Raw genomic sequence first — 24,246 nt, 5'->3', positions numbered from 1 at the left:
AAAATATGTAGTCATGGTCAAAACACAGAGATAATAGATATAACAGATTGTCTTCTTCAACCCCCAAAACCTTGGATCTAACACATCTGGCTGGATGTGCACACGCTTCTTTGTCTCATTTATTTTGCAGTAAATCACTGTGTCAGTATGTTTATATGTACTCATAAATTTGGACAACAGCTCCTGGCTGATCTTGTTTGGATTATATTCAGGACAAACTGCTTCTTTGTGTAATCACATCCTGTTCACAAATAAGGATATCAATTATTGATTAAGTGAAACAACAAGTTGGAATAAGACAAAAACAGGATTAAGACCGAACACAAATGCTTATTGCATAATGGGTTTCTTTTTGTACACTTAAGATGAGAGATATGTGGAATATTAACAATTAAATATGATGCCCACATCTTCCAACTATAAAACGAAATACTAGCACAGTCTAGATGTAATGTGTGTTTGGAAATCCCATAAATAATGCTTGAACTGTTTAATATATCTGTTATACAAATCCACAAAGAAGAGAAAGACAGAAAGTGATCTCCATCATTGCTTTTATTAAGACCTCTTCATGTCCCCTTCCCTTTAATCATTTGACAAATCACTTACTGTAAATCCACATCTGTTATTTCAGAGACTGAAACTCAAGCAGACTTCCTGAAACTCCCCAGGTCACACATCCATGTAAAGAAACAGTCACTTGTGTGAAATGCCTGGCATTTAACTTATCGTACAGCTCTGGAACATGAGAAGAAAGTGTCGTTATGAAACCTGATTAGAGCTGCAAGCACTTCCTTCAATGTTTCTTTTTTTTTTACTTTCTCTTAAGCACATTGCATGTTTTCCTTTTAGTCAAAATCTCTTTGCTTTGTCCTTTTTTTTGTTTAGTTATTCCTTTTTTGGAATGTTTCTTTACTAGTTCCAAATGAGCTCTTCACATTTACTCAAAACAGATTTGATTACAAAACCAGAAAGCACATTTCATTTCACAACAACCAAACAGAGTAAAAAAAGGAAGCCCGGTAGAAAAAAATGTCTTGACTTCTTTGGTCTTGGAGAATCTGCAACGGGGTTAAAATGCTGTATGAAATACAGATGTATGAAAAGCAAAGGTTTCTTCACAAATAAACCAACCAACACAACAACAGCACATTTAGACAGCAAAGGGTTAAAGGCCGCAGATGTGGACAGAACAGTACCAGTCTTTTCTGAGTCACACACACACACACACACACACACACACACACACACACACACACACACACACACACACACACACACACACACACACACACACACACACACACACACACACACACACACACACACACACACACACACACACACACACACACACACACACACAGCCTGTTTGTTTACTGAGAAATGTACGCTCTGAATCAGCACATCTTTGTTTTGGTGGAACCATAATAAAGGTTGCAACTTCAACTTCTGAAAAACAAATGAACTTTTTTGTCTCATTTCTCATGCTTCTACAAACATTCCACTCAAAGATCAAACCCTTTTATGAAGAATCAGTGCCTAACAATTGGCAAATGAACTCTAAGGAGGTCGAGAAACGTGTCAAGCTCACAAAATCATCGCCTGCATCACTTGAGGTAATGCTTATAATTGCAACATAGACTCCAAATAAAACCTCTTAGGTTAACACGACTCTAAAGATAGTCTCGTCAAACCGCATGTCGCCATGAAGGTTTTTTTTCTTGTTAAAGTGAATGAGTAATGTTACTGGAAAAACGCTAATTAAGCAATAAACACTCAAAGGGTGAAGAATGACAGGAGGAATCATCACAGTCACTCAAATCTCATTTAGAGGGGAACATTTTGTTCACTAAATGTAAAAAATATATATTTTAAGTTTCAATTCATTGTGATCACAGCTGGAATAAGAGCAGAAAAGTACATGTAACTTTTGTGATTTTACGAGATAGTTCAACATTTTGGGTACATTTTCTATTTGTTTTCTTGCAGAGAACAAGACGAGTACATCAATACAGGCCTTACGTCTGTAAGACAATTAAAGCTTGTTAGCTTAGCTTAGCTTAGCATAAATACTGGAAACAGGAGGGGAACAGCTAGTCTGGCTCTGCAGAAGCAACAATCTCTGCTTTCCCCACTTTTAAAATTCAACTGGTAACTGTTGTGTATATCAGTTGTTAGTTTAATCCTTATACAAATCCCAATTATAAGAATTACTTTTTTATGACTGGGAGCTGTGGCATAACCAATAGGCTACTAAAAAATAGGGCTGTCAAACGATTCCAAGTTTTAATCGCTAAATTTTAACAGCTCATCGCAATTAATCAAATTCTTAATCACATATTTGAAATTCCACTATTTTGCATTGAAAATGTTCTTTCATTTGGATTTTTTTGTACTTTCTTAACCAACTTTTATTTTGAAACAAAACACAAAATTCTACCCGGACCGAAGGTTTTGACATAATCATGGATAAAGTAACTCATTACAGATCCAAAATTGGGTTGTTCTGTTCCATCACTGTGACTACAGGGAGACACTGTATTGGCTCACCCTAAAGGGACAAAATAGCAATAGCAAGAGTTCATGTTGACAGCCCTACCAAATACACCAATTTACCTTTTTGTCTTGTCTTTTTCTTTGAACTGACCAAATGAAACATCACTTTTTAATAAGTAAGTAATAATTGAGGCGGTAGGCAGAGATAAGCTAGCCATTTCACTTTATTTCCCATCTTTATGCTAAGCTAAGCTAAACAGCTGCTGGATGTAACTTTATATTGAAAAGACAAGAAATCCAATAAGTGTGTTTGAGGAAAATATAAAACTACTTAAAGTTACTGTTGCGGTACAGAGATAATTTCAATAGTATAACGTGGTCTCATTTATTCATACGTGTTGTTTTAAAATGCTTGATATTAACCTTAAATCCTGTTGTTTTTTAAACCCACATTGCATCAAACACTAAACCCTAATAAGAAGAATTTGGTTTTATATCAAGTCAATGTTTGAATTGAAATACCTGACATGCTTCCTTGATGTTCTGCCTGATAAAACCAGTTAATCCACTTCAACCATCTCATACTTTTCCTTCCAGTTAGCCAGACAAACCTGCTGCTACAGACAACCATTTCATTTAATTTTTTTTAGTTTTCCACTGTGGAAAAGGGAAACTGATCAGCACAGCCATTGACTCATTTAACTCAACTCTCGCACATAAACACACTCACTCCCACAGACACTAGAATACAAGAACATGTGCAAACTTGTTTCTACATACAATTCATTCCTATCAAACACAAGCCATGCTACAGACAACTGGTCTATTTTAAATAACTCCGTTTCTTAAAGGCACTTGCTGCATGAGATAAAGAAAACAAGTGAACTCAGACTCAGACAAATCAGAGACACTGACATGTTAGTGTATGACCAGAACACTTAACTTTATGGATTGTTGCACAAATTTGAAGTCAAGTAATTTAAATCAGTCCCAGCAGAAGCCAAAGTGCATGATGTCGGAGAGAAGGGGACAATTTCCAAACAGAACCCGTTTCGTGGCATGTTACACTATAAAAACCAACAACTAAAGATTTACTATGAATTTGAAACCTATATTGTTATTTTAATGGTACAAACACCTTAAATTATGTAAAGTAAACAATAATGCTGTCATACTCTCCATGTGATGTGTATATCATGAATTAAAGGTACAGTAGGTCTTTTAAAAACAAAACAAAAAAATGTGACTTTGAATCCATCAAAGTGAAAGACTGACCGGCTTCTCATGTCTTTCCAGTAACTCCTGCTGCATTTATCTGCAAGTCTTTTGAAACTTATCCAAACACAGAATACCTTTATAAATGAGTTTTCTATTATGTCTGTGTTTTTTTTTTTTTTGGCATCTTGAACCGGGCAGCAGATCGCCGTCCTCACAGACAGTCGTACATGCGCAGCGTGCGCTCCAGTTGTTGGACAACACGCTGGTAAAAGGCTATCTGCTCCTTGAGGTAGGCCTGCATCATGTCTTTGAAGTCCACCTCTCGCCGCTGATGGAAGTGGCTCATCTCCGCCTGGAGGGCAAACCCAACTGTCCGGCAGCGTTTTCTGATGCCGTCTGCCTCGTCCTGGTCCATCTTCCCTTCGTCACTCATCCGCTGGCTCTCCTTCACCTTGGCGAAAGCACCTTCGGATGAGACAAAAACAAAGATTCATGTTAAGACAGAGAAGACGAGAAGACAAGATTATCAAAGTGAGGTGAAACGCCAATCTGATAAAAGCTTGTTCCAAAACGAGGGTGAACCTTGTGTTATCTTTCACATGTGGACGTTTGAGTTTGTCTGCGTTCTGTTGGACAGGCAGGTGCCAAACATCAGTGGTTAGTTTGTGCTAGCTAGTGGTAGCTTGCTGTGTAGGCACAGGCAGTAAACGTACACACTAAAGTCCTGCAGTGAGTGTGGGCTTCTGGGGGGGATGAGCCTAGGTGGAGGGTCCCAGTTTGAATGTTGTATTTACAAACCGCAACATAAAAAAATGCTACTGACTCCACCTTTAAGGTAAAAACTAATAAAGTACATCAGAATTAAATATAGGCCACTATAAGCTCATCAGAAGTCACTGAAAAGCTATATAACATGTCTCTGATTTTAACAATAATTCATAAAAACCCTGAAACAAAAGTTGTAATAAAAGTTGAATACAGTCCTCGGGACGGCTCAGGATTTTACGGCTCTTTTGGGTGGGTCTGTGTATTGCACTAAGAAAAATGACTGCTTCAGTAATGCTATGTAAACGTCTCCTCCATGGCACTCAGCAGTTAAAACCGACATTGTAAATTTTGACTCCAGAATTAACTACTGCAGAGCTGCACGCTTTATAGGTAAAGCAGTGAACACACCACACAATTACTTTTTGTTTCATTGCATACCAAACGTCTAGTTTCAGTGCAAAGCGGACAAGTTGTAACCACATTCATCCAGACTGCCATGACGTCACTTTTCCAGAGAAAGAACATGGCAGCCCTGTTCCACCGAGTTTGTCTCAAGCTTGTACAAGCGGAGATGCAAACCAGAAAGAAGACAGATCTCAGTCAGGCATCGGGTAGATAAGCTAGGATGGGTTCGGACAAGCTGGTGTTTTAGATATCCCACAGCAGGGTTCAGGTTTTTTATCCGTTAACTGTATCTGTGAGTTTGATGCCGCCCTGGATTTTTGTATGAAATTCCTGGCAGAAGTCTGGGAAAGCATGAACAGCACTTCCAGTCTGTTCCAGCGAGGAGGCGTGTGGACTGCAGTCTGTGGTGCTGACCTACATTCATGTGTTCTGTTTTCCACATGAGAGGAGAATGTGCATCACCAGATAGCATGTCTGTGGGACATAAAGGAAAGGCGCTGTGGTTGTGTGTGTGAATGTGAGCGGAGCAAAGAATTAGGGGCGGGGGGGGGGGGGGGGGGGGTGAATCAACATATTTGGGTTATAGCTATAATGCAAAATCTCAACCAAAAGAAGGACGTGCTCAATCATTGCAGCTACATCGGATGTCTAAAATTATGCCAAACTATGATATGCTGCAAAAACTACAAGAATAAAGAATTAAACATTTAGAGCTGGTTAGAACAAATTCCTTCCTACAAATTTGGATAGCTTATTACAAAGTGATATGCTCTTCCTGCAGCTATATGTGTTCTCTTACATGATGCAACCTATTATCATTTAAGCTGCAAAACACAAGCTTTAAAATGTCAGAATAAACAAGCCAGGCTGTATAGATTTTCTTATATTCTTCAATCCAATTTCTTCCATCAAAATTGAACCTTCTCATCACAAAGAAAGCTTGATTTTCTTCATCTTGGAGCTACTTCTGCAAACGTGATGTCAGACTGTTATATAAAAGCTGCAAACACAAGCTAAAAAAAAAGGAAAAATGTGACTTAATAAAACAAAGAGTATTTGGGTTGCCTTTGTTGTCTAAAACATGATTACTCTTAACACATTTGGATCATCTCAACACAAAAAGAGCTTGATATGCTCGTCCCAAAGCTAGATCTGCTGTCAAATATGGTACACAACTATGATTTTAAAGCTGCAAAACATAAATTAAACAAATATAAATGCTGGCAGAACAAATACGGCATTGTACATTAACAAGGTGTTATGATATTCTACATTAAAAATAAAAGAATAAACAAACCGACTTCTGGGAACCATCTCATCACAAAGAAAGCTTAATGTGCTCCCCTTGCAGATATTCCCCTTACATATTGCAAACACGGGAAGGGGAAAGCCAAGGGCATTAAGCTTTCCTTTAATTGTAAAACACCAGAACATGTTAAGATCAGAAAATGCTAGATCGTCTTACAAAGGAGGTCTGATTGTTCTCTTTCTCACAGCTCTTACTTAAATAAATAAAAAAACGACAAATCCCTCTTTCCCACAGCTCTGTGAAGTCACCAGATTTGTTTATTTTGCCCAACCAGACTGGCTACCGCATGTTTTATGGCTGTCCCTATAAGAGAGAATCAAACTATTTCACATGTGACAGCTTCATGGGGCCTGTGCTGGGTAGATATTAGTGCTCTATAGGGGATAAAGAAAGAAGAAGGTAAGCAAAGGAGGCTGCAGAGTTTCTGCAGGGTTCACCAAGGTAAACATAAGATATTTCTTTATATGAAAGAGGCTGTGATTAACTAAGAGGATTAATGATTATACCTAAAAAAAAAAAAAACGGTTCTGTTGGTATGGCTGCATGTAAACATTATAGTTGTTCCAATAAATACCAGAATTAATAATTCTATTCATAGATAAACATTACATGAATACAAATAGAGGTATACATGTGGGCCAAAATATTAGGCTAATGGGCTGAATAATGTGCAAGATTAGCTGCACATACAGTACACAGGTGGGGAACATTTTTTAAAGAAATTTAAAAAAAATAGGCCAATTAGTCACTCCCCGCTAGGTGCTAATGCTAACTTTTTTACTGTGAATTAGAGCAGCAACAAATTCAGCCAGTTTCACAGATGACTGGAGTAGATCCTGAAGTATGTACTAATTCAAACTTTGAATCCATAGATCTATGAATCCAGAATCGTTTTGAATCAAAAATAGATTCTGAATTGTAACGTGACCCCAAGAATCAAAATCGAATCGTGAAACACCCAAAGATTCCCAGCCCTACACACTCTCACACACACATGACTGATATTGAAATATTTCAATTTTTGCCAAAATGCACACTTGCACATTATGAGAGGATGAGCTTCGGTAGCAAAGCCATACTTTTAGCTACATGGCTGTTGATGCTGACTTAAACTCTGCCTCCTGCACATGACTCTAGTACACGCCAAAAATCCAACGTTTTCTTTATTATTATGTAACTTGTCCTGACATGCCCTTTTACTTATGGATTTCAAAGTGTTGGTTGGCTTTATTTTTCAAGACCTGCAGATAGAATCCTACATCATGTGTGCGTTTCAGATAGAGAGCGAGAAAAAAGAATAACGAGGACAGTAGATTTAAGTATGACCTAAACCCCCCCCCCCCCCCTGGGAGACTTAACTCATGCATCTGTTAGATTCCCCATTCTCCCTCCCTGCCCTCCCTGCTGGGCCCTGAGGTCACTGCACGATGAGTTCAGGAAGTGACGCACGTCTTCATCTAAATCCATCTTGTGTCTGTTTAACATGTAATCCGAGAAAGGAAGTGAGTCTTTCAACTATTTGTGCGTGTTTACCAGACGGGATGTTTGTGTGCTCTTATTTCTGTATTAGCGAAGATGACATTTCCCAATTTTGCTCCTTTTTAAGCAAAGCCAGCGTTATATTTCTGCATAGTGAGCACATTATTTAAAGGTCCAAACATTAGAAACACACAGCTGTTTAAAGACAAGCGAGTCTAATAATAACTTGTTCTCATCTGTCTCCAGTCACAGCTAATTAAATCATTCTTCTTCTTTCACCATAAAGCAGAGGCTTCATTGAAATGGAGTTGGGCCTCTTAAGTTAAAGCTAGTTTGTATAAATCAGCTGACTGGCAAGTGTATGTAATACATCAACAACATGGACTGATGTAAACTTTCCGGTGAGATACAGTATTTTACTGTAATTGGTGTTTATCATATTCAATTCTAAAAATAATCAACTTGTTTCCTGCTGTATTTCAGGACATGTTGGTGCTGTGAAGAGTTTATTTTTTTGCCTACAAACTACTTAGCCCTTTAAACTTCCTGAGTGACAATATTAACTATATTTCCAAAACTGAACCATGAAAATGTTCTTTGGGTGAAGCGAAATGACCCAACCATAATAAATCATAATAAGAGCCTTCAAAAGTTGCACTTTCCCTTAGAGGTTAAGTTTAATAAGATACAACAACAAAAAAAGCATCCCTGCGCACTGCTTCACAATCCTCTCGAGGTCTGTGAGTTTCTGTGTGAGTGGGAGGGGTGACACAGTCCTGGGTTAAAATGTGAGAGCATAAAACCACTAGTATGAAATGACTTCACTGCTCCAATGCAAACCACAAACACACAACACCCCCATTTTCCTTTAAGACTTGGAAGCGGGCTACATTTTACTCTCTCTCTTCCGAAGCAAAAAGGAAAAAATATTTGTCAGGTAAGGACATGACTTTTGCAAATCTAAGATAAAGGGAAGTGGTTTGAAGAACCAAGTGACTGAAACAGCCATTACTGAGATATATTATATTCCTAAAATACAAAGTAAGTCATAAACTGCCAGTCTGTAATATTCAAACTACTTAAATGTCCAAAAACTGATGATAAAATTTGACTTTTTTAATCTGCCTACTCAGAATGACTCATCAACATGGAAACTAATCAAATACCTATAGGAAGGATTAGTATGGCTGGAAGATCAGTGGATGTTATTTGCAGTTGACAGATGAGGAAACAGAATCATCTTTCAAATGAGGACAAGTAAGGCTTGTCACCACAAACACTGGCCATTAGTGAATGTGTGCGTTTGTGTAGAGTGTGTGACGTCTGTGTCAAGCACGACAGTGAACTGATGAGATGTCTGTCCTCTTTTAACCCCTTGAAGAATAAAAGTAACAACACAAAAGGGCTTTCTGTGGAAACATACTGATATTAAAAATACTTGTTTTCTTAGCTGAAGACAAAAAATGTGTCTATGTGAATTAGGCCATGCAAGGGGCTTCATAATGTTAGTGCTTACATGTATGTAAGCTGTCATGTGAAGCTGCCACTGTGTGCTCAGACGCAGTATCTCCTGCACTTCCGCAAATTAAACATAAATTCACTCACATGGACACCAATAATAAACCATTATGGATGCAATGTGTTAGTGCAAGGGAATATAAAGGCACAACCTTGTAATGGCGCTGTTGCAGAAGTTCAATATGTAAAGGGCTAGAAGGACAAGGGAGGGAGGGTTAGCAATTTGGGCTAGTAAGTGTTTAGCTAACACGCTAGCAAGCCACAACCTCACTAGTACAAGTCAGTTGCCTGGACTACTTAGCAGAAGATCTGTCTAAGCAGCTAGACTAGCTAGTAAACAATTAGCTTACTCTCAAGTAGAATTAGCCTAACAGGATTTAGTTAGCCTAGAAGTTTCTTGTGAGATAAGTTGATACGGTTTATTCAACACATTTGTATCAATAAAAGCTGTCATAACTGTCTCATTGTTATTACATTTCTGACAGAGTGGAATTTTATCAAATTGGATTGTCAGCTAATGAGTTACAACATCGTTCTCCATTTTCATCAACAAGTAGTTGGAGCTAGCTAGCTAGCTCTTCTACAATTCACTTAGCAGACGCTTTTAGCCAAAGCAACGTACATCAGGGAGTAAGTAAAACACAAGCAACATTAACATTTAGAATTTTCCTCATGGAGGATCAAAACCTATTTAAGCCTATCTATTTGTCTATGATTTCAACCAATTGGTCCTACTGAAAAGACAGATGCACAAGGATGAGAACGAGAGAAGACAAAAGGATAAAGACAAGACATTTGTGGAAACTCTGAAAACGGGGGGGAAAAGGGAGGGTTTAAAAAAAGGAGGGTCAAAAGGACTATTCTGGCTCTCAGGGGGTTTTAAAGCCTCAAGTATACACAAACATGGAAAAACCCTACTGCTGAGGTAAGCTAACAGTACAACAGTTTACAGCAGCCACTCATGTACACAGATAAAAACAGGGCTCGAGTTTATGTCCTTAGCTGGAATGTGCTCAGCTGATTTTTATTCATCTCAAATATCCTTTGTCCATCTCTCTGCAAGCTTAATTTTTACTCCTAGTAAAAGGGGATGGGATAGGCTACTGACGCACATATTTCCAATACTTTCTTTTTTTTTTCTTATTCGACTTCAGGGATGAGGAATGTACAAAACAGAACCACCCTCTTTAGTTGCACAGGAAATTAGTTACCAGAAATGTTTGATCTGCGGCAATTTCTTTTGCACGCTCTACATGACTTTGTACACATCAACATCTTTGTTTTTGCAACTGTTACACTTGAAGATATAAGATGTGAAGTTTCCTACAAGCTCCAAAGCTCTTTGTGAAGTTTTTTAATTAAAGCCATGTAAAGAAATGTTCAACAGATGTTAGAATGAGAGGCTAATCTGAAACTATTGTACACTTGTAATCCACCCACTTGTCTGACAAGTTCTCATCAACATGTAGGAATACCCTCTACACTGATCTTGAAGAGAAGAAAATGATTAATTTATAACATTTGGAAAAGCCCTGGTTTCAACACACAACACTCCTCTGCGGAAGTATTTAATTTGTCCCTTTTCCGCTCAGGTTTCCATCCAATATTCTTACTAAATGAAGGCTGTTGTCACTGCACAATCAAAAGTTGGACAGATTTTTTGATAAAAATAATTGGGATTTCCAGCTGCCATTTGTAAAAAATTTGATGATAACATTCATTTTGATTTTGTTGAAGTCGTCTATTTGAACTCAGACAGCCACACAAAAACTAATCATTAAAATAATTGTATGTCACTGAAAATCAAGTAAAACACTGCAGTATAATTTATCAATGTGACATTATAACTCCGGGTCTTAATGCTTTGTACTCTGTGACATTACATTGAAATATAACAGTACAACTCTTTTGTCATGTAACATTTGTATTATCCCTTCTGACTGTTTGCTTTGTAACTATTGTCTCTTATTTAGTGTTGCAATGACTTGGAAGAGGCAGAACTTCTGAAAATTACAACATGTTCCTTTGATGAAAGATGTTAGCTGATCAGAATGGATGTTGTCCTTGTTGTAATAGTGAAATAATCCCTGCAATGTGGAAATGTAACCTCAGTTAACAACCAAATAAAATGACAATGAATGTCCTATGTCTTAAATTTTATGATTGCTAAGGCGATGTGCAAACAACATCTTTTGAAACCGGAGAAGACAGAACAAAAGCTGACAATGCTCTCCTCTAAAGGATGGAGGGCTTCGTGCTCCAGATGAACTGCACTGGAGGTCTATTGACAACAACATAGGAAGAATTCATCTCTGAGCTAACTAGTGTAAATGAAGCCAAGAGTGAATGGATCAAAACACAAACAAATACAGATGGCATCTATTTATTTTTTTCCATTTATTCATTACAACGCAAGTACTTGGGAGAGTTAACCTCCAAAACCACTTTTCCTGTCAAGACTGATGTGGATTAAATCCTCTCCTAGCATGCAAAGCTGAGTAAGTGACTGGGTTTAGCCTAAAAAGCTACATATGCAAACACATGAACATCAGTAGGTTTTCCTCTAACCCCTTCTGGGTCTCTATTCAGACCGAGGAATACAATGGAGACAGACAGAGAGATAATGACACCATGTCAATAACAGGCTTTCAAACTGTAAATAGCACTGCATGTAGACAGCATTATACATGTACATAATTGGCCAGTTAAGCACATTGAAACACCCTGGGAACACAAAATCTGTCAAATAATACCCAATAAAGCTGTTGCATCAACCAAGTGTCTATTCACACAACAGACACAGGGCATCAAAAGTTTTTGGTCTCCACCAACTTATTGAGAAAATTATCTGGCTTTAAAGCCAAAAACAGCACATTTCACAAGCTACTGGTAACTTTGTCAGTTGCCTGATTAACCTGGAAATAGGGTTTAATTTGCAGTGAGAACAAATTGTAAAGTTTGGGTTAACTCAAGACTAACTAATTGGCTGAAAGACACTAAAATTCCCATAGTCCTATCATGAATTCAGGTTACATGCCCCTCATAGGATCATGCATTGCATGCTGAAAGACAAAGCATTGCAATGAGGTAATACTGCAACTTATAGCTGCCTATAGGGTGTTTTTAGCCGGTTGAGAAATGGACTGAAATTAGAAGTAATTCCTCTGGAAGTCCTTCAAAAGCAAAGAAGCACATAATTATAAAGCTTGATTATTTCTATAGGCAAATATAAAATTGCTGCTGTGTGGTAGGTGTTAGACCAAGTGTTTAACTGCACGCCGCCGAAACAGCCCCCTTTTTAAATTTTCACAGAAAGGACACTGAGTGATACAAATGATTATTAAAAGATAGTAAGGATGGTTGTTCATGGGAAAACCCCACTATAGGAAATATAAAGGACAAGATGTCTTTGTCCACAGAGGTCACCAAAATCAACACAATCTGAAAGTTCCTCACAGGAGCTTCTCATAGACTTCATTTCTAAAGCTAGGGATACTGTTTGTTCAACATCGCCTTAATGTTTATACTTCTACGTATATTACTCAAGAGGTTAGCTATAGGTTACCATGCTACCTTTGATACTCTGAGTTATTGACTCTTTATTAAACATAACTTTCTGCCCCATGAACACAGTGTTAGAGATGTCTTAGACATTGTTATATGGAGATTATAGTTAAAGATGATGTAGTATCAGACCCCATCATAGACTGAAAGGCAACCTTTGCCTCCAATCTTTTGTCAATTCTCTAAATCTTCTTGAGTAGTACAGAATATAAGAAATTGACATGGGAAAACTGTGGGACCAGTCTTTTATTTTTCATTTCTACCAAATCTGTATTACTCTTGCTTTTTTCAGTCCAACACCACTTATCCACTAAATCAGTGCTTCTTTAAGAAGGGGAAGGAGGCAGCGGTGGTAAAAACCGAGTTCTTGGAAACATCTGTAATCCCCTTCAGTGTGAAACAACAGTTCACTGGGCCAACACGGACAGGAATGCAGAAGCATGAGGGCAGACAGTGTGTGTGTGTGAAGAGGAGAGCCTAGCCTGTGTTACGATTTATGAGTACACAAACAGCAGAGAGAAAACATTTGCTCTCCACAGCCACCAGAGTCAGAAAAACGACTTTAGCCAACAAAATAACGTACAATCAACGTTCAAAAGGTGCCATAAGTGGGACGCTGCACGCTCCTGAAACCAAAGCCAGGTTTAACAGACTGAGGTTTGTCTACCTGCTGACAGTGCAGCATTTTCTGGTGTGCTGTAACCGGTGTAGGGAATGTTAATCTGTAACATGTTTGCAAGAAATTGAAAGTGAGCGCTGGCAAACACTTCAGAAGCCCTCAGACCAAATGCAAAAAGTTGTCCCTAAGTGCATGCAGGTACCTTGCTAAATCTTGAAGTTAGACAACTCGCTGATAAAGCTGAAGATCCTGGGGGGGATTTGGCTTGCACGTTTCTTCAAAACTGCTAACAAAACATCTTTTTCTCTCTCAAACTCATAGAGCCTGCATGTGGCTTTGTAATGTGTTGCCATATGGAGGACAACTAAACTCTTGTCCAGATTAAAAGTCTGGCCTGCATGCAGGAGGCATCCCAGGGGAGCTAGCGCATTCTTACTCTGAATAAAGCTCTGCTCTGGTGTGGATCATAGAGGGTTTTATCCCACTATCTTGAATGGCTGGAGGCCGAAAGGGAGGGCAGACGAAGAACACACTTTCTGCACATTAAATGCCTCAAAAATGAGGCAAGATCAAAGGAAAACAGCTAAGGTCTGGTGCATTAAAGTTAGGTTAAATGCTATGCATAATAACAACAGTACTTTTGTAAATGTTCCAGATTTTAAACTCCAATTATTCCAGTGTGGGTTTTTCTAGCTGTCCCAGAAATTGCATTTCAATTGAATGTACAATTTCTTCATTGTTTTGTCATCTCAACAAGCATTTCACTGAAATTGTTGCCTTGGATTGCACAGTGTGTCATTCTGGGGACGCAGGTGAAGCCAATCCAGACCTCAAGCTGAGCCAAAGACTCAGATTTCATTTTACATGCAATTGGATCGGATCATAATAACGTGGTGACCACACAGCGGGGCGGGTTGGTTTCATTGTATTGTGTACTTCTTTGTGTTTTATCCAAAGCTTTAAGAGGTGGGTTTGTCTTGGATAACTACCTCTGTTGTTGCTAGGTACAAAATCCACTGAACATGATATCTGCTTTAGGCTCACCAGAACCGGTAAAAACTATGATCAATTCAATCTGGCTATCAATGTAGAATAGAAGAATTCAAATTTCAAATTTGGTCTCCAAAGAGGTCATAAAAAAATCTGAGAGGATGCTTATAATCATTTATACCAATTTTATAGCTTTCTCCACAAAAAGTAATAAGACAATAAGACCGGTTCAGCTCCTGATGTTTGAGTCGTCTGATTGTGACTCAAAGAATTGAGCAGAATCCCAACCATCTGAAAATATTCACAGTAGTCAGTAAATGTTTGGTAACAAAAGTCTTCACATTCCAGCATACTCCTGAGTTGAGGCATTAGTAAAAACAAGTAACAGTAAACATTTAGGCCCATGTTTGTACTCTAAGATAGGAATGCATGCTAAATGAATGGGTCAGTCTCACACTAGGGACCCATCAGAGTATGCTTGCTCCCAAAGTCCAGCTCATTTGTTCAGTAGAAGACAAACGCACCATACTCAGGCACGCAGGTTTAGTCGGGTCCGAAACAATAATGCCTAATGTGAAAACATTCTTAAGCTAGTGCTCCAATGATACAAAATAAACGTACAAAGGTCATGGCTAAAATTCTGATACTGAATTTAGAAAACGAAATACCATCACATGTAGCCAACACTGTCAACACACTGTGGACAACATAAAAAAATGTCAGGCTTCAATAATTGACCATGGACGTCCTCACACTGGCTAATCATATTACTGCAATGCCGCTACTGTTGGTTTGTTTGCAGATGAATTGCATAATTTCTGTGGAAAGCAACGAGTGAAAACCACACCTCATTCAAATAAAAAGGTAAGTTCCAATACTTTGAGTTCAGATTTATACTTGTTTCTGTTTAGATGTTTTCTACAAAATAAAGATATGCTCTAAACTACATTTGTTAGAAGACTATTGTGGGTTTGGGTCTCAAGTGGCTTTTTAATAATACCAGACGAACATTGCTCACTTTATGATTATGTATAATAACCCAAATGAGGACTGCTTGTTAAACAGGAGACAGAGCAGTGACTTCAGAGACCAGGATAACCAACAAACAGGCCGTTTTATTGTAACAATCAGTGCAGTTGTAGTCAGCAATGCTCACATCTGCCTCTCACACAAGAGGCCCTTTTATTCTGTTGAAACTAAATGTAGTTAACCCTTCAGATCAAGATTTTCTAATGTTTTCTAACAAGATCAAGGTCTAATCATAGGATTAGCTTTGGAAGAGGTTCAAAGTACACCATTGCAGACCCAGACAAGATTTATTCTGTCCATTATTGAAACAAGGGCAGCTGCCCAGACAGACAACCGTGATACGGGTGTCTTCAGTGGGAAAGATAAAAGACAACGATGGATGTGAAGAGGATAACAAAACAGACTGACTTTCAGGTTGAGCAACAGCAGAGACCGAAAGAGACGAGACTTGAAGATCTGTCAAGTAAAAGCCAAAGGGAGAATGGGGATGTTTGGAGCACACCCTGACATTTTTCTGACATTACCCAAAAACCTCTCCTCCCTAGATCCACTTTATCAAGGCCACATGCAGTCGCTGCCCAACACCGCATCTCAAAGACAGTTAACATTCCTGAAGTTCACATGCTCACCAGGATCACTGTTGGAATAAAAAACAGCTCCTGCAGACTTCAGTGAAAGGGGGGGGGTCAGGCAGGAAAGAAGCAATGAGGAGGTGAAGAGGAGGAGGAGTGCACCGGAAAAGGTCGACCTCAGTTCTGTGTGTTCTGAGTGTTGCCACAGCTGTGTCTGCTTCAGCAGAACACAAGTCACATCAAGGAAAGTTATCTGGACCGGCAGGGGAGAGTCAGCAGAGGGAAAAAGGTCTCTGGCTGCACGAAAAACACTGCTGAACAACCTCCTCCTGTACAGAATTGTTGTCTTTTGGCTCTGTCTTCAACAAACAAGTCTGTTATGATACCACTACCAAAATCATACGTATGCTGGTTACCATGGCAACCTCACAATGTCAACAAGTCTCCCGGAATCTAGGAATCTAGTCGAGCCTGTCATGATTCACATCATGGCAGCCCTTCCTTCTCCTTTTGTGGTGTTGTTTGTCACTCCCTGTCTGTTAAATCGTCACGTGTCTCTCCCCTGTCTGTGTGAGTGTGGTGGGCGGGGTTCACGTTCTCAGGCGGCGCCAGGTGCAGCTAGTTGGTCATCAGGATCTAAACTACAAAGACTTCCCTCTGCTTCACCTCGGCGCCAGATTGTTTCATCAGCTCGTGTGGTTTGTACTCGCTTGGCTTCTCTGGATGACTCGTTCTCGTGTTATAGCTTGTGTAGCTAACCTGGTTTTTCTTCTCTGCCTTGCGCCAGATCGCTGTTCGTGTTTTGCGTCACCTCACCTGTGCTTTTTGGACACCACTCTGGGATCACGGACACTGCCACTTGGAACCTCGCACTACCCCTCCCCCTTGCACTTTTGCAGTCACGTTTGGAAATAAACCTTTTTGTACACTTTATCCTGCCTGTATGAGTCGTGCTTTTGGGTCCAGACTTTGTACTAACCGTAACAGAGCCCATAACACCCTTTGTATTTAGCTAAATGTATTTTTTAAATTTTTTCTCAAATGCTTTAGCAAAAATAATTAATAAGGCAGATTATGTAACAGAGCCAAGTTAGCGTTTCCCTCTACTTCAATTTGTTAAGCGAAGCTAACCTCCTCCAAACTCAAGGTCCATCTTTACCCTAGAGACATAAAACAAGTGCTGGTCATCTCCTCTAGCACTCTGCTACAGACATGAGAAAACATATTTCCCATTATGTTCTGCTACTACCTTAGCGTTAGATGAAACACTGCTGAATGTTAAAGCTCCTGTAACAAGGTTTTAGCTAGTAGCTCTGCATGACTAAGAACGCAAACAAGACCACCAACACCAAGATTCAATATTTCTATATCTTTAGAATTAATGCCTGAAACTGCAGATAGCTGTCAGATAAAGTGGCTGTCTACATGCTGCCAAAACAGCCTTTTTTATCTTTTTTTATTTACATTTTGACTGAAATATTCATGAGTGAAACATTTGTCTGTTTCAAGAAGCAGGGAGAGATTGTTTTTTGTAAAAAAATAGAAAACAAAAAAAGATGGACAAAGCAACCAACGGGCAACAGATGTCTGGGAGTGAAGCCAAATATTTAGAGCTCCCCCTGAGGACTGGCTGCAAGATAGGTCATAAAACTCGCCTCTGCCACGTCACAGAAAGACATGGGTCAAACTCTAAAGCTAGAATACATGTCAAATCATTTTTGGATTCTGTCGTTATTTTTTTAAGGCTGATTTAAGTCAGAAATTTTGATTTTCTTAGTTATCTGATGCACAAAAGGGTGGATGATACGTCATCCTGTGCTATTCCAGTTAGCACAGCAGAGGAGGAAAGGACAAAAAAAACAACTAACAATACCGTTATCAAACTTTCCATAACCGTAGGTGTCTGCTCAGACTCAGGAATCTGTTCTGCAGTGGACTTTACCGAGTACGTCAGTAAGCAGAGGGGGTGAGGCTTTAATTCTGGGGTTTCATTAATACCAGACCCCTTCTATGCATGTCTTGGTTCCAAATAACGTCACCGCACAATAAGTCAACGCCCAAACGCAGGGGTATGTTGGCTTCACTTTTTCCAACAGATGGAGACAGATAAGTGCTGTTCATATTAATATACAGTTAATGGTCTATGAAAATATCAGCAGGGCCCACAAGGGGTGTCAAAATCGTTCTCATGAACTCTTTGACCTCTCTGTCCCAAAAGCTGGGACAGAAATTGCGAAAAAGGGCTTTTGGGTATTCTGCACCCTCAGCCTGGAATCTGTTGCAGAATTAATTGAGACTCAAGGAGCTGGTGTCCTTAAATGGTTTTAAATCTAAAATGAAAGACATGGAAGCAGATTCAATAGGACGTCGATGCTTTTAGATTGACTGCTTGAACTACCGACTCCAAGTTTTGACTCAAAGATGGTTCTCTTTTAATGCAACATTTCATGTTTGTACATTTTTATTTTGTCTCCCGTTGTGTCTCTGTCTGTAACTTTGTGTTTTTGCTGCTGACTGTCTTGGTCAGGTCTCCCTGGGAAAAGAGGTTTCTTAATCTCAATGGGACCAACCTGCTTCAATAAAATAAATAGAAAACCTGGGCCTCATACAATAGTCTGTAATTTTGCAAAGCATTTAATTGAAATTTGAACAATATAAGAAAGAATATTTAAGAGCCTTAGATGAATTAGTTTGGCCTTTACAAATGATATACTTGATTGTTTTCTACATCTCAATCTAGAAAAGCATTTTTCCTTATTGTTTTAATGCTTAAGACATGCCCTGATATAAACAAGAATGAGCACCATAATGGCACAAACACATTTAATGACCTAAAAAGTATTTCTTCAGCTTTTCTTCATAGTTCTAATAATGTTCTCTTACATGAGGAAGTTATGAAGTTATTTTTGACAAATGGACTCCATCTCTAACAACTGTTTTGTTTCTCCATATTTTAAACGTGGGCCCATTTGTCCACTTCCTATTTCTGATACAAAGCCAAACTTAGATTTTTTTGGCTTGTTGTGCTCAAGTTTTGAGATATTCACCTTTGCCGTCTTAATATAATGAGGAATTTTCCCTGTGGAGCTCCAAGTGTTGAAACATTACATTTCAGAGCTGATTTCTCAAATAGCCATCTGAAACCAAAACTAATATTTCCTGTTTGTGATTCGAGTGAACTTGCCCTTTACCATCATTCAGATGGGCTTTGTTTTCCTTATTTATATCTGGGTGGAGTGACTAAATGTACCAGAAGACCTCTGTTACAATGAGCGCCAGCAGTTTGTAGGAGATAACATTTGGCTGATAGCATTATTCCACGCTGGTACTAGCCCTTTCCTTCCTCCTGGATTTACTCTGATCAGCTGATAAAGGATTTTTGAGTGAGAGAGTGAGAGAGAGAGAGAGAGAGAGAGAGAGAGCTGAAGCAGAATGCTGATATGCCAGAGCCCTGACTGTCTTGGACTGAAACTTAACAAGAGTCACCGTAAAAAAAAGGGATCCAGACCCAAGCAGAGCTGATGTTCCACCATGGAAATCAATCATTGTAAACACGACTGTGGCAGAGTATTCAAATCAGGAATGTTATAGTTACATGAAGCATGCTTCATGAATTTACATCAGTATGGTTACTGATTAAACTCCACTATCCTAACTAATGTGACAGTAAATAAACTGTGTGACTGTAACATCAGTTTGCAAAATATATCAGCAGCAAATCTCAAACATCTGCCTCATAGGTTATAACTTGTCCCAAAGACACATCACCTGACTCTATTTTTTACACATTCACCTGTGGAGGAAGTAGGATTGTTAAAGAAGGAATACTGAACTGCAACTCTTTATCATCTGCTGCCTGCTCATTATTAAAGAATACAATGGCTAGTTTTCATAGTATCAATATCTGGTTTATCTTGACTGGAAAAAAGTGGCGTCCATTTGTCTTTGGGAATCAACAAGTTACTAGAAACCAGGAACCAAGAGATTTCAAGGGATACCACCGTCATGTTCTTCTTTGTTTACCAATCATGATGAATATGTTCAAAATGTATTTGATTGCCTTTTGAACCTACAGAATCATCCGAGGAAAGCCAAGGTCTCCAAACGTAACGATGTGAAGTGTTTTGGAAGCAGTGCTGTTACACTTGTTGAAATTAACTTTACATCCTGGAAGAAACTCACAAAATAAGTGTCTGCTTAGTCCTGTAATGATCACAGCCCAAACTGAATGATTAAATGGTGAACCTTCGCCTGTCTACATCTGCCTACACATTCTGCCTTTGCACTTGTTACACTCAAGAGGTATTTTCATTCAGGCAGCAAAGACAAATGTGCTTCTCTTTCCAACACTCCCTCTAGGACTCATCCTGCACATCTGTGGTGTGATATTCTATCGGTGTGTTTCTATATCATGATCAAATCGATTCATTTAAAATGCACTTCACATTATGGCCTGTCCATGGAGTGGACTTCTGCTAAGTCATGAATGAATTACTCCTTGAAATACTCTCACCGAAGTCCTGTTTGCACTGCTTGACAAAGTCCATCATTGTTATAAAATCACTTGTCAAACACAGAGAATTGGATAGTGTGTACAGTAGGCGTGTTTGTGTGTCGGACTGGGTGGAGGTCAAGGAGGTGGAGTTGTTCCCTCAGGCTAACAATGTGACCTAATATTCATCCAGACTCACACACATGTTAGGGTGTTTTCATCACCAGGTTTAAATGGTGTATGTCTGCATGAGTGTGTGAGCAGTATCCTGGAGGCAGAGCCTGACCTGATCTGTCATCCAGAACAGAGAAACAGCAGCGATTGTGAAACAAACTGAGATAATCGGCCATCATCTTAGATTGTTCCCATTAGTACACACTTTGTGTATTATTCCTGACTACAATTATAACTTTTGAAACACTTTCCCATGTTTAGCATGCTGCCTGTCTCAACTGTGGAATTTCCCAGCAAGTCAATCTAATGAGGTTTTCATGTGTTTTTAACTTCATGGTGGTTGTGTCAAAGCATTAAGGTTCAATAATGATCTGCATAATCACTTGACAGCCTTCTCCATTTAATATATTCTTGAGTCTTCTTTGACAAATTATAATTCATTTGACACATGTAATGAATTACTTTTGTAGAACTCCACCACTCTCTGCAGCGTGAAAATTGTACCGTAACTTGAATTTCATGGGGGGTAACTGCTTTCCATTGTGCGCCATCCTTTGCTATAATGTAGAGTACGACATTTCAATACTGGGCTGTATTATGTTCATGTTATGTGCAATGTTATACTTCATCTCATGTGCAATAATCATTTTTACAATCAGGATAAACTGGGTTTGAAAGTCTGTATTTAATTTCCATTATTGGGCTTCATCATGTTCAGCCCCATGTGCAATGTTCCTTCACATCACAATGACTATCACGTGCAATATAATTCTTCTTTATTATCTTGTAGTATCATGAGTGTGGTCACTTCTTGGGTGGAGATTAAAGGGACCCTGAGTCTGTGTTGATAATGCCGGTAAAGTCATACTTACCTTGCTCAGTTAGTTTACTTTTTATAGCCATATTTCTCCTTATTAAAGCACGGTTTTCTCTTATATTTTATGTTTGAGCTGGTACATGAGTTTCCTTCAGGATTAATATAGTTTTATCTGACCTTCTAAGAAGGCCATCTATTAACTGGTTAATATTTCTTCAGCTCAAAACAGGAAGCTGTCACTTGACATGAAAGGAAGCTGCTGGAATTGAAATTGGAAGTTATTCTGAGGTTTCATATAATATCTCTCAAACAAACAAACCACACTGAAACTACTGATGGATGATTTTACCTTTCTGTAGATGAATGATGTCAGGGAAGTTGGCGAGCAGGCCTTGGTAGAGCGACAGCTTGTCCAGCATGTGAAAGAGGTCATACTTAGGTTGCTCGGCAAACATCTCTCCAATGTTCTCATAGGTGCGGCCTGTATGGGAGATGGCGTTGTTGAAGGTGTCAGAGCTGTGGGGAGGGTCCAGCATAAACGCCTGGCTGATAGACTGGAAGGCATTACCCAGCCGCTGGAACTCTTTCCTGAAGCCGCCTAAGTGTTTACGAACCAGCTCCGAGGCCACATGTGTGAGCTGCATCACGCTGTCGTCCATTTTCTTGGCGAAGGACTTGAAGGAGTCGATCCGCTCCTCTACGTCCTGAAGGTCCTGGTGCTCGTTGGGGATCTGGAGGGTCAGCATGAAGTGTGCACCCACCATCTCGTCCTTCTCTGCCCGCCGTTTGCCCAGTTTCCACTGCTTGTCGTCGGCACACATCAGAAAGTGCTCAAAGCCCTCGTACTGGGAGAGGACTGGGTGACTTGTCATGTGGTTCATCCAGAGTACCAATCGCCTCTTTCGCTTCTCGATGAAGTCTTCCTCAAATCGCCCAGTAGCCTGCTTCTCGGGCAGGTGAGGCACTGAGATCACAGTGAACTTGTGCAGTAAACGGTTGTACAGCCAGTCAAAGTGTTTGTAGCGTCTGTAGACGGGATGAGCAGTGTGACTCGGTGTGACCCGGTAGGAAATGTATGTCTTGATGCCCTTGAACTTTGTCTGTTTTGTTGGGTCTTCAATGGAGCAGGAGAAGGGCTGGGGGCTCTCCTTCCATCCAGGCCCCAAGGGACCCATGTCAATAGTGTATGACTCAGCTATCTTTGCCATCATGGGTACATCACCCAACACAAACGCTTCGACCCCTGAGCGGACAAAGCTGGAGAATCTGTTCAAGTTCCTGCCCACCATGCTGCCTTTCCTGGAGCTGGAGATGCTGTCCTGTCTCTCCATGTGTGGTTTTGAGCGATAGTACACATTGGGGTTGTTGGACAGTGGGCTTTGATGTGCATGTCCATTGGCCCCAGGGCTCCTGGTGTGGTCAGCATCATCCACCACCGTCGATCTGTCATCCCAGTCATCCCAGTCATCGTCGTCGTCGTCATAGAAACTCTGCTGCAAATGCAGGGAAGAGTTTGGGGTAGAGGGGAAAAAGGAGGAGTCATTTCCTAAAGATCCTGCCGGGCTGATGGAACAGTCGGTCACATTTGAGTTGGAGCGAGTGCGAATAATCTCCACATAGGATGCTGGGAAGAGACCCCTCTCACCTCGGCTGTTCTCCCCCTGAAACCAGCCGTCCACTGAGTTCTCATCAAAGATCACCAGTTCCTCATTCTCCTTGATGCTGATCTCCTCTTTGTTCTCACTTTGAAAAGTGTAGATTGCTTTGGCTTTCACTGACATCTTGATACTCCAGTGGGTCCTAAAAGCAACAAAAATCTACATGCACATAGTGCCTACTTTATAATGATGTTGCTGTCTGGATGCATGCTGTTTTGGAAACATATGACACAAGCTCACTGTAATATTCAAACACATCTCAAATTACATGGCAGCTGTTGGATCAGGTGTGCAACAGCACAGCATATCCTATGCAAATTTAATGATCTTACTTCGTAAACAAAGTCGAAGTCAACAGTTATGTAAAACCATTTCTGCCATCTGCCAAAAAAAAAAAAAAAAAGTCTAAAATATGTCTACTGTGAGCACTAGCATCCTCAGCCCATTGAGGCTTTTGCTCTATTGTCTCTCATAAAGCCTAGGCTACCTACTTTGCTTTAAAGTCTAACCATAATTTTAAGCAATAAAGGATCTAAACCACGATGAGTCCCTCATGCAGACTCTAACGATACCCTCTTTCACATAACAAACACAACAGGTTCAAAAACAAAGCTGGTTTCACCGAAGAGCTCCTCCAAAAGCAGCGCCGGAGGGTTTAATCCTAAAGAAACTGGACTGCAACCTCGCATTGTTCACTCATGGGACATGGGATCCTCATTTCGGGACGTTAAAAGAACGACCCTTGTTGCAAATATTTCCAAGACAAAGCGACCCGGCGTGATGGTATCCCTGTGCATTGTCAGCCTGATCCGCATTCCCTCAGTCTGAAACTTGCTGCGTTTTCCTTGTAAACAGGTTCCTGCGCATCTTCTTCACTCGATCCTTTAAACTGAACCAGAAAGCAAAACCGGCGACCAAACAATCTCCTTCTTTATAGTATCATCACACAGCACGGGTCTGTGTTATTTCTTTGGGTTTATTCCTGTGCGCGCTGCAACAAAGTAACTCTTTCCATGACGTTAGGCTTGGACAATTGAAGGCAACTTCGCCTTTTTTTTTTTCATCAACTCCTTTATACTCTGTGAACGTGGAGACACTGGCTCGACACCGCCCTCTACAGGACACACAGAGTACA

At 39.8% G+C, this 24,246-nt stretch overlaps 1 protein-coding gene and 1 long non-coding RNA gene across 2 annotated transcripts; one reads left to right on the top strand and one right to left on the bottom strand.

Annotated features, from left to right (window-relative positions):
* Positions 1-537: 537 nt before the first annotated feature.
* On the bottom strand, positions 538-24,174 carry snx33 (sorting nexin 33). Its single transcript, XM_020660907.3, has 2 exons — positions 21,803-24,174; positions 538-4,182 (listed from the first exon to the last, which is right to left on the bottom strand). The coding sequence occupies exons 1-2, from the start codon at positions 23,232-23,234 to the stop codon at positions 3,929-3,931; spliced, it is 1,686 nt and encodes a 561-aa protein (XP_020516563.1). The 5' UTR covers positions 23,235-24,174; the 3' UTR covers positions 538-3,928.
* Positions 16,121-16,901, top strand: LOC136179705 (uncharacterized). The gene is made up of 2 exons (XR_010666675.1): positions 16,121-16,668; positions 16,758-16,901. It is a non-coding gene; the product is annotated as an uncharacterized lncRNA (long non-coding RNA).
* Positions 24,175-24,246: the final 72 nt, after the last annotated feature.

This window comes from Labrus bergylta, chromosome 7, assembly GCF_963930695.1.
Source record: "Labrus bergylta chromosome 7, fLabBer1.1, whole genome shotgun sequence".
Classification (NCBI taxonomy): Eukaryota; Metazoa; Chordata; class Actinopteri; order Labriformes; family Labridae; genus Labrus; species Labrus bergylta.
The sequence above is the reverse complement of the archived record's forward strand: the minus strand, read 5'-3'. Positions and strand labels throughout refer to the sequence as shown.

What these genes read in the sequence shown, in the direction of transcription:
- snx33 (XM_020660907.3), bottom strand. Translation starts at nt 23,234, where the DNA reads ATGTCAGTGAAAGCCAAAGCAATCTACACTTTTCAAAGTGAGAACAAA. An exon ending in CATCATTCATCTACAGAAAG is followed by an intron (nt 4,183 to 21,802) that starts GTAAAATCATCC and finishes TCTCATCCGAAG; the next exon opens with GTGCTTTCGCCAAGGTGAAG.